The 11681-nt window shown below is 42.8% G+C and overlaps 1 protein-coding gene across 1 annotated transcript in view; it reads left to right on the top strand.

Moving 5' to 3' along the window:
• Nucleotides 998-11681, top strand: part of SUSD5 (sushi domain containing 5) — a 45284-nt gene continuing 34600 nt past the window's right edge. Inside the window, exons 1-2 of the mRNA XM_021071555.1 lie at nucleotides 998-1601; nucleotides 10459-10636. Of these exons, the coding sequence (XP_020927214.1) occupies nucleotides 1511-1601; nucleotides 10459-10636 (269 nt within the window). The 5' untranslated portion in view covers nucleotides 998-1510. The remainder of the gene's footprint in view (nucleotides 1602-10458; nucleotides 10637-11681) is intronic.

Below are 11681 nucleotides of genomic sequence, written 5' to 3'. Positions count from 1 at the left end.
TGAACCTGATTAGGATCCATGAGGATGCGGGTTTGATCCCTGGCCTTGTTCAGTGGGTTAAGAATGGGGCATTGTGGTGTAGGTCGAAGATGCGGCTGGGATCCCGCATTGCTATGGCTTCGGTGTAGGCCAGCAGCTGTAGCTCCGGTTCCACCCCTAGCCTGGGAACTTCCATAATGACTTGGGTGCGGTCCTAAAAAGAAAAAAGCAAAACAAAAACTATGTGAGCTGAAGTGACACCTGTAGTAAAATTAGACATGGGTCCAAAGCCCAGTTCTCACCTTAAAAAGAAAGGAGATGGTCTTTCAATGTTTCTGTCCTAGCTCATTGTCATGGGGACAATCATCTGTTCCTTTTAGGACCAATCACTTTGTTCCATCTTCCTTAAATGTCTGTCTTAGATAAGTGTGTGCCCATTCAGAGTCTGGCACAAGGGCAGGCAGGCTGTAGGCACACAATAAATACCTGTTGACCAGTACATGAAGATGGAAGAGGTTTGTAAACTGTAAAGTGCCCTGGGTGTGGGCACTTAAACAATGCTGATCTTTATTACTCCTAGTAGGTGCACATCCTCCTGCCTTCACCTGACCATGCTGATGCTGGGGGACAGGATAGGGGTTGAGCTGAAAGAAGGAATCAATTTAGGGCAGGAACTCCTGCAGCAGAAGCCACTGGGACACTTACATAGAATGTAGATTCCCAGCCCAGATGGGAAAAATCCGAACCTCTGTCCCTCTTCAGATTAAAGAGCCCTGCTTTGCGAGGTGTGATACCAGCAACAACCCCACCAGCGGCCCTGCTGTTCTTCGAGAAACGTTAAGACCTATCTGGCACAGTCCTGAAGGAAGCGTCCAGAAGATACCCCTTTCTGAGAGGCTTTCGCACTATACTTTTAGGGAAGAGGAGTCTCGGTATTCCCTGTGTTTCACTCCTCAGAGTTAGGCTGGCAAGTTAGATTTTTCTTTTTCGTACTAAATGTTCTTCCTCTACAGGAGGACTCCAGCTGGAAAGTCAAGAAGCAGAGGACAGGGTTAGGCATGCGGTTTTTCGCGATCCTCCCAGAGGGGCCTGGCCTCTCAGACTGCGTCACCCTTTCGCAGAGGGTCCCCAAGCAGGCAGGGGTTCCCTGCAGCCGATTCGCCACTCTCTCCGCCTCCCCACGCCCTTACCCTCCGTCCTGGCTGAGCCCAGGGAGCTCACCGTCCGGGGCAGCCTCTTTTGGCACCAAGGCCTCCAGGTGCCCGGCACGAAGGCGGAGCCGGGCCACAGCCGCCTCCCCGGCGCCGCGGACAGTACCCCCCGGGAGTTCGCGGACCCAGTGCAGCGGCTCCAGCGTCTCCAGCCTCCCCTGCTCCCCGCACTCCTCCCTCTTGGCGCGCTGGACGCAAAGCCTGCGACGTGCAAGCAGAGCGCAGAGCCAAGTGGCGCGCACGGGGCACCAGCGCGGACAACCCTAACGTCCCACAGCTGGAGCCCGCGCTCCAGTCACCGGCCAGTGGACGCCCTGACCATGGCTGCTGAAAGACCCAGCTCCGGCGCCTGGTTCTGGGCGGCGGCGCTGCTTCTGCTTGGCCTGCAGCGCCTCTCGGTGCGGGCGGATGGTGAGTGTCGCTGGAGCGCAGGTAAAGCGGTGGGCCGGGGTTGGCGCGTGGGCACTCCATGGAGAAAGCGAAGCTCGCTCTGACTGAGCCTGAAACAAGGCAAGCCTGGGAGGGAACGAGGCCAGCGGCAATCCTACGACCCTGCCTCACTCTCCTAGCTCACCGGGTCCCAAACGCTCCCCACCCCCACCCCCGCCCCCTCGGGTCCCTAGACAACCCCTTCACACTGGCGCGCATCAGAAAAAGTCTGTGCTTTGGATCTGCAGCCCCGTCGCTAGCTTTCCCAAGATCTCCACGAAAGGTCTTTAAAAGATCTTTATCCCTCTGCAGAGAGATCATTTCCCACGTGTATTAAGTGTGCTCCGCATGGCAAGGCTGGTGATCACGACTTCCTGGGCATTTCGGTTTGGTCCAGGAATATGTGAAAGATGAGTGCAAATCAGCAGAGCAGGAGAGAGGAGAGTGTCCTGGGGAGGGGAAGAGCACCAGCAAAGGCCCTCTGAGTGGTGGGGTCGGGTGGGGAATGGGAAAAATGAGAGTGGCTGGAGCGGAAAGTTCAAGGTGAGGCTGTCCTCCTGCACAGAGCTAAAGAAATAGGTAAGGAACTGATTATTGCGAGTTCTGAGAATTGACTCTGTGTTTTGAACATGTATTCAGCTTTCAATACTTTCCTTAAATTAGCGTGATCGTAGCCTTAGATCAGTTCAGTTTCAAAAAGCTAATTCAGCTGTGTTTTGATTTTGGAACAAAACCCCGCTGACTTGGTGCAAAAGGATCTAAAAGGAAAAAAAAAAAAAAAAAGCCAGGGGTTCTCACATCCACGACCGGTTTCTAGTAAATCCAAGCTTGGGACACATCAGATAAAGGAAAAAACCCTCAGCTGATTTAACATGCTTTATATATTTTTGAATGTCATTGCTGTTTAGCAGACAATATTAGGTGAAATGAGAAGACTTGACAAAAAGAAGCATAGGGATTAGGGAAAAGGAAAAGCAAGGGGGAAACTTCCAGGTATTATCTTAGAATTTAGGGTGCTCTTTGTCCTAAGCGCCAGCTTGTAGAACTCTTTGCTTCCAATTAAGGATGAATGTTGGTCTTAGCTCTCCATGTTCTCAGGGAGAGTGTTAGAGGGAAAACAATGTTAACTTTGAAGGTTCCTAGTGATCACTGTTAAATTTTTTTTTTGGTTTACGAAACAGCTTTTATTCTTTTTTAAAAAATTATTGAAGTACAGTTGATTATAGCATTGTGTTAATTTCTACTATACACCAAAGGGAATTGGTTATACAAAAACATTCATTCCTGTTCATATTATTTTCCATTATGGTTTGTCACAGGATGCTGAATATAATTCCCTGTGCTATACAGTGATCACTGTTAATTTGTAATTGAGATAAAATTCATATAAAATTTACCATGTCTTTTGGCCGTGCCCATGGCATGCGTAAGTTCCCAGGGCAGGGATTGAACCCATGCCACAGCAGTAACAACACTGAATACTTAACCACTAGGTCACCAGAGAACTCCTAAAATTTACCATTTTAAAATGCATAATTCTACAAGGAGATCCTGCTGAATAGCATTGAGAACTTTGTCTAGATACTCATGTTGCAACAGAAGAAAGGGTGGGGAAAAAATGTAATTGTAATGTATACACATAAGGATAACCTGACCCCCTTGCTGTACAGTGGGAAAATAAAAAAAAATAATAATAATAATAAAAAAATACGTAAAAAAAATAAATAAAATGCACAATTCAAGTATTTTTAGTATAGTCATCAACCATCACAACCCTTTAATTTATGAAACAGCGTTTCATCACTCGAAAAGAAATCCCATACCTATAAGGAGCTAATCCACTCTTAATTCTTTACTGTAGTATGTTTTGACCTGACATCGAGTCATGAAAGTTAAGCTGATTTTAAAGAATGCAAGTAGAATAAATTGGATCTAGTGTTGACTTTCGAACAATGTATACTATTGTACCAATTTTAATTCCTTTTTAAAAAAATCTCTGAAATACATGAGGCTTTAGAGTTGCACCCCATTATAAGCACTTAAGTGAAATGCCAGATGGGTATGGATCAATAGTTTGTGCCTGTCTGGCCTGATGTGGGTCATAGAAAATTGAAGACAGAAATATCATTAGACAAGGAGAAAGTAATGATAGCACCTGAGCATATTTTCTTGTTAACGCTTGCTAGAAATGCCTCCATTTCTCCCTTCTCCTTTCCTTCTTCCTTCTTCCCTGATGGAGAACTATAGGTACACTTGCTTTCGAGAAACTCCACTTGTTGAGCTCCAACTTTTATAATAGAGCCATTGAAAAATTAGAAACTATGAAAGGATTCTTTTCTTTACTAAATATATGTTTAACTACCACCACTTTTCACATTTAGGTATTTGTATTCTACAGAGATGGAAGGAGGAAGAAGAAATGTTCAACTAAACTGATGTGTTAAGACATTTGAAGAGAGAATTTAGAGTTGTTAAAAACTCCATAACTTATTAAAAAATAAGTCAGTGAGATAAACTCAAATGAGAACATTTAGTTTTACGCTGGACTAATTAGATATGTACCTCATACATAAAAGAGGCCAGCTAGTGTAATTTAAAATTTTGAAACTGAAAAATCTTCGCTTTAACTGAATGCAAATTAACTTTAGTGTTTGGGTAATGATTACAGGGAAAGACTCATTAATCCAACGGGTAATTTGAGTGTCTACCATATACTCAGTACTGTCCTTGCTGTTGAGACTAAAATAGTGAGGAGAAACAGGTACTTGCTATCAGGGAGCTTAATATCCAATGGGAGAGAGAGTCATTAAGCTAATAATTACATGAATGAAATGTGAAACTGCAGTTTTGATAAATGATAAGATTAAAGGATGCAGGTACTAGGTATTAGGAGACTTTTGACTTGGTGTAGAGGGATATGAAAAATGAGTAAAAATTCGCTAGGCAAAGAGGGAGAATAAAGAGTATCTGGATAGGGGAGTTCCCATCATGGTGCAGCGGAAACAAATCTGACTAGAAACCATGAGGTTCCAGGTTCGATCCCTGGCCTTGCTCAGTGGGTTAAGGATCCCACGTTGCTGCGAGCTGTGGTGTAGTGTTCAGACTTGGCTCGGATCTGGCATTGCTGTGGCTCTGGCATAGGCCGGCAGCTGTAGTTCCTATTAGATCCCAGCCTGGAAACCTCCCTATGCTTCGGGTGCAGCCGAAAAAGACAAAAGACCAAAAAAAAAAAAAAAAAAAAAAAAAAAGAAAGAAAGAAAGAAAAGAGAGAGAGAGAGTATCTGGATAAAGAATAACATGTACAAAGAAACTGTGAGTGGTGGAGAAATGGGACATGTGATAAGCAACAGAGTGGCTGGAGCAGAGAGTCCAAAGTGGAGGTAGATTGAGATGATGCTGGGGAAAATGGTGTGGGACCAGGTTTTGTTTTAAACTGAAAGTGGAAAGGAAACCATTGTATGGTTTCAAGGAGTAGAGTGACTGATCAGGTTTTGCGTTTCGAGAAGCTCATCCTGAGAGTAGGAAGAATGGGTGGGACCATGGCAAGACTGGGTATGGAGAGACTAGATAAGATGCCAGCCCACTTGTCCAGGTGAGAGAGGATGTGGGTGGAGAGAAGGATGGGGCAAATGGAAAGGATTTGGACCAAAGAGAAAAATGTGAGTCATCCATGTCAAGATGATTTTGAAACCATGTGTATAGATGGAATCCTAGGCTTTACAGTGAGAAGAAATGACCTACTTTAATTTCTCCACAGATTTTTGTTACTTAAGTAAAAATGTTTCACTACAACCTTGTTGAAATAGTTATAATAGCTTTTTTTTTACTAGATTCCTTAGGATTTTCTGTATGCAAGATCATATCATTTGAAAATATAGTTTTTTTTCCTTTCCAATCTGCATGACTTTTATTTCACTTTCTTCCCTAATTGTCTTGGAGAGACTCACCAGTACAATGTTGAATAAAAGTGGCAAGAGCAGACATCCTTGTTGATAAGGATCATAGGGGAAGGCATTCAGTCTTTCAGCATCAAGTGTGATATTAGTTATGAGAGTTTTACAGATGCTCTTTATCAGGTTGGAGATATTCCTATTCCTAGCTTATTAAGTGTTTTTATGGTGAAAATGTATTGAATTGTGACAAGTGCCTTTCTGCACCTACTGAGATGATCATGTAGTCCATTAACTGATTTTGACATATAAACCAACCTTGTATTCTTGGTCATGGTGTATAATTCTTTTTTCTTTTTCTTTTTTCCCTTTTTGGCCATCCCATGGCATATGGAGTTCCCAGGCTAGGGATCAGATCCAAGCCACAGTTGTGACTTATGCTACAGGTGCAGCAAAACCAGATCCTTTAACCCACTGCACAGGCCGGGAATTGAACCCACACCTCCACAGCAACTCAAGCTATTGGAGTTGGATTCTTAACCCACTTCACCATGGCAAGAACTCCTAATTTTTCTTAATTTAGTGAAGACACATACAGTTATAAATTCCCCTCCCATTGTGGTGAAGTGGGTTAAGAACCTGACGCTGTCCATGAAGATGCAGGTTTGATCCCTGGCCTGGCACAGTGGGTTAAAGGATCTGGCATTGCCGCAGCTGCAGCGAAGGTCACAGCTGTGGCTCAGATTCAGTCCCTGGCCTGGGAATGTCCACATGCCAACAGCAATTGCTTATCTAGGGAAAAAATGCTATGAAATTAAACAGAGGGTTTTTTTGTTTGTTTGTTTGTTGCTTGTCTTTTTAGGGCCGCACCAGTGGCATATGGACATTCCCAGGTTACGGGTCAAATAGGAGCTGTAGACACTTGCCTACACCACAGCCATAGCAATGCAGGATCCAAGCAGTTTCTTTGACCTACACCACAGCTCATAGCAACGCCGGATCCTTAACCCCGGATCCAGGATCGAACCTGCTTTCTCATGGATAATAGTCAGGTTCGTTACTGCTGAGCCACACTGGGAACTCCTAAACAGAATTTTGGTGGTCAAGCGCCTGTGCAGGGGAGATAATATTAAAAGCACGGGGCTCACATGATGCAGAGAATCTGACCGACCTTTCCTCCTCACGCCACTACTGTCACAGCCACACACACACACATATATATATATATGAATCTGGGACCCTAAAGGGCTGAACTCACAAGATAAGAGTGAACAAGGATAAACAATATCCCCTTTCTTTATTCTCAAGCACTGTTGGATGAGTTGTCTTGGTGGTTGGAACCCAAGTGCTAATCTTCATTGGGAATTGTAGTCCTAACGAAAATAGATATCTAAGATTTTTCAAGCTGTGGATCTAGTTTAAATGGCTTGAGACTGATATTTATCCAGACACCTGATAGGAACAATTGGAACTCCTCTCCGGAGGAAAAAAAAAACAACAACCCTTCATCTCATATTTCAGAAAACCCCATACAAATACTTTTTCAAAGGCAATAACCACCAAAGTAAAATACAGGAAAGAGTACAAGGAAACAAGACACCATGAGTGAGAAGCAACCAATAACAACATGTAGCAGAAACTGACCTAAAAATAAGTCTGATACTGGAATTAACAGGCATAGATTATAATACAATGGTGATTACTATAAAAAAATAAAAGATAAGTTCGAAAATATCTGCAAAGAATAGAAACTATGAAAAGTGGCTTAGCTGATTTGAAAAAGAACAAAATAGGAATTCTAGAAGTGAAAAATACAGTGATAAATTTTTGGCTGCATAGCAGACACATTTGAAAAAATAACTTATCCTTGAAAAAGAAATCAGAAGGCATCGTCCAAAATGTAGTAAAGATACAAAAAAGATGGAAAATATTAAGGTGCTAAAGAGACATGAAGGAAAGAATGAGGATTAACATATACTTTAATCAGAAATCCCAGAGATAGCTAAAGACAAAATGTCTTTGAATTTTACAGAACTGGTAAATATTTCAAAACATAGATTGAAGAAGCCCAACAACAAATACCAAGATGGAAAAAAAAAATCTCTGGGAGTTCCCATCGTGGCTCAGTGGTTAACAAATCCACCTAGAAACCATGAGGTTGTGGGTTCGATCCCTGGCCTTGCTCAGTGGGTTAGGGATCTGGCGTTGTCGTGAGCTGTGGTGTAGGTGGCTCGGGTCCCCACGTTGCTGTGGCTCTGGCGTAGGCTGGTGGCTACAGCTCCGATTGGACCCCTAGCCTGCGAACCTCCATATGCTGCGGGAGCGGCCCGAGAAATGGCAAAAAGACAAAAAAAAAAAAAAAAAGAAAAAAAAGAAAAGAAAAAAAATCTCTAAGGAGATATATACTAGTGATGCTGCAGAACAGTGAAGACAAAGAATGTTATCAGAGCAGACAGAGAGAAGGAACAGAATACTCTCAAAGCAGTAGCAGTTGGATGGCTGAATTTTAAGACAATAGCGATGAGGTAAGAATACAATGACTAGCAAAAATAGTTGCAAATTTAGAATTATACTCACTGAAAATAAATGTTAAGAACAAAGGTGAGACAAGTGTATTTTTATTTTTCAGATAAGCCGAAACCAAGACAGCTTGCCACCAGAAGATCCTTCTGGTAGGAAATACTAAAAAAGTATTTTAGGCAGAAAGAAAATTATATGAAAGGCAAGATGGAATGTAAAAGGGAAAAAAATAAATACATGGTTAAATAGAAGTGAATACTGATTATATAAAATGGCACCCAACAATAGCAGGATATACATTCTTCTCAAATGTACATGCAACATTCTTTTTTAAGTTTTTTTATTTTATTTATTTTTTTATGGTAGCACCAGCTGTGGAAACACCAGATCCTTTAACCCACTGAACCAGGCTGGAGATCGAACCTGTACCTCTGCAGCAACCTGAGCTGCTGCAGTCGGATTCTTAACCCACTGAGCCATAGGCAGGAACGCCTCATGAAATATTCTTCAGGGTAGACCATGCTAGGCAATAAAAGATGCCATAATAACTTTAAAAGGATTAAAACTGTACGTAGTATTTTCTCTAATTACAATGGGATAGAATTAGAAATTAATAACAAATAAATTGGGAATTTCATAAATAGGTAGAAATGAAACAAGGCATTCCTAAATAACTGATGAGACAAAGGAGAAATCACAAGAAAAATTAAAAAATACTTTGAGGTGAATGAAAACAAAACATACCAAAACTGATGGGTTGCAGCTAATGCACTGCTTAGAGGGGAAATTAGAGCTGTATATGACTGCACTAAATTGAGAAAAATCCAAGCTGCTGCAGTTGATTTCTTAACCCACAGTGCCACAGCAGGAACTCTGGCAAAGACTGTTATTACAAAAGTGTCTTGGGTGCATGCTTACTTCCAGGTAGGATCATTAAGAATAGTTGTTTAGGTTGTGTACTGTACACTGGCACTATGTCTAAGAGAGCTCCTGTCACCTAGGGATATGTTTATTTTGAATAATATTTACATTTTTATTGTAACTTTTGGTTCCAAAGCTGGGAGATTATTGTATTTGTTATAACAATTTTGCAGTAGATGATAGCTGAGTTTCTTATGCTAATAAAATCAATGTACTATGATAATTTAGCTGATAGATGAAAGTGAAGTTCATTCTAAGTGGACTTTTTTCTACCCTGCCTTTACCTTGAACTTGACAGAGTCACCCAAGGCATTGCTTCATCCCTTCAGGAGCTCCTGGGGGTCCCAGCACTCCCTCTTACACCGAGGTTTTCTTGCCTAAAACTCTCTTTTGCTTTCAGACTCAGCTCTGCCTGAGTTCACGTCCACTCCATTCATCTGTCACACGTTTTTTGAGGCCCGTTACCTGACCATAGATTGATGTGGTGCAAGCAGCCATGATGCACCAGATGTGGCTGCTGCTGCCTGGTCCAGTTGGGAGAAATGTAGCAAGCACACTCATTGTGGGAAGGGCCTGATAACGTCCTGAGACAATGGAATGGAGAAAAGGGGAGCAACCTGCTGTGTGTGGGGTCACCCCCGAGCTGGAGCAGCAGATGACGGCAGAGCTGGGGCAGAATCAGAGCCTTGGACACCAAGCAAACCTAGGACACTGAGCCTTGGTACATGCTGTTTGTAAAACATCTTTTTGTTTATTTTTTATTTTTATACCATTTTAAAGGTTACTTTCCATTTACAATTATTACAAAACATTGACTCTATTCCTCATGTTGTACAATACATCCTTGAACCTATCTTACACCCAATAGTTGGTATCTCTCACTTCCCCACTCCATCTTGCCCCTCTCCTTGCCACTGGTAGCCACTGCTTTGTTCTCGATATCTGCAAGTCTGCTTCTTTTATGTTATATTCACTAGTTGTTTTCTTTAGATTTCATATATAAGCAACATATATTGAAAGATAAATATTGTATTTATCTTTCTCTGTCTGCCTTATTTCACTTAGCATAATGCCCTCCAAGTCCATCACGTTGTTACAGATAGCGCTATTTCATTCTTTTTTATGGCTGAGTAGTATTCTATTGTGTATATTTACCACATCTTCTTTATACATTTACCTGTTGATGGATACTTAGGTCGTTTCTATGTGTAGGCAATTTGCAAATGCTGTTAAACATCTTTTTAAAAGGAAGATTTGAAGGGCTTGTCGAGATAAGCATGCCAGAGCAGATGGTTAATTTTTTTAAAGAGTAAAACATAGACTAAAACCCCAATATAATTGTTATTGCCTAGTCCAGGGACGAATGTAATGGGGTAGTTGCTGTGTTTGGGTCTTCAGGCAAGTGGGAAACTACAGTTCTGGCAGGTATCTGCCAAAGGGTGAGTTTGCTGAGATTCAATTCCCATGGATCCTGGAACCAGCCTGTGTTGGTGCTTGTCCTCACACAGGGAAGTTCTTTGTGCTGGAGTCTCAGAATGGCTCTCGGGGCCTGGACCTGGAGGCAGCCTGGCTTTCCTGCAAAAGCAGAGGCGCTCACCTGGCATCTGCAGACGAGCTGAGGAGGGTGGTCCAGGACTGTGCCTTGGCGGTGTGCACCACGGGCTGGCTGGCGGATGGCAACCTGGGGTAAGTCAGGCCAGCTGGGGGAGCTCTCCTTCCAGCTCATCCTGTCACCTTGCCCCCCAGGACTGATGCAGGGGCTCAATAATTGTTCTCTTGAGGTGCCAGGATAGGCGGAATGCAGTGGCCCCTGGCTTCCAGTGCATTCTTGTATTGCATTCTCATATAAAAACGTTTTTTTCTGGAGTTCTGTTGCAGGTTTTTCCCCATTGCTTTGTTATTTTAAATTTCCTTTCAAGTTACAAAAAAATAATACATGCTTGTAAAAATTTCAAATAATGCAGCTATATATAAAGTGCAAAGTGAGTTTCTCTCTTCTTTCCCAACTCAGAAGCAATACCTCTGAATAGTGTGATATATATTTTTATATCTTTTTCATCTGCATCTATGGGAGGATAGAAGACAATATGGAGTTTTAAAATATAAACACAAATTCTTTCACATTACTCCCATTGAGAAGTGGGGTCCATGACCTTTCCGTTTCAGTCCGGGACAGCATCATATTGCCTCAACCAGTAGAACATAGCAGGAGTGATACTACATGACTTCTGAGGTTGGGTCAGAAAAATCCATACCTGGGTTTCTGGGGAGAACTCCTTCTTTCCTTCCTTCCTTCCTTTCTTTTCATTTTTGGCTGCCCTGTGGCACATGGAGTTCCCAGGCTAGGGATCAGATTCAAGCCACAGTGGCAATGCTGGATCCTTTAACCCACTGTGGCAGGCGAGGGATTAAACCTACATCCTGGTGCTGCAGAGACACCGCCAAGCCCATTGTGCCATAGCAGGAACTCCTGGGAACACTTACTTTTGAGATGCTACATCAGAAGTCCTAGGAAGTCCAGGCCACATGGAAATGCCCTGTATATGTCCTCTCACCAATTCCCCGATGAATGTCCCAGCCAATAGCCAACATTAACTGCCAGAAATATGAGAAAAGATGCTTCCAGGTGATTCTAACCCCCAGCTCTTGAGTTAGCCAGCCCAGGAGTCTTCCCAGCTCAGCCTCAGCCTGAGACATTCTAGAACAGAGACCAACCATTCCCCTTGTGCCC

This window comes from Sus scrofa, chromosome 13 (genome assembly GCF_000003025.6).
Source record: "Sus scrofa isolate TJ Tabasco breed Duroc chromosome 13, Sscrofa11.1, whole genome shotgun sequence".
Lineage (NCBI taxonomy): Eukaryota > Metazoa > Chordata > Mammalia > Artiodactyla > Suidae > Sus > Sus scrofa.
Note: the sequence above shows the minus strand (reverse complement) of the source record. Positions and strands in the feature narration are given on the sequence as shown.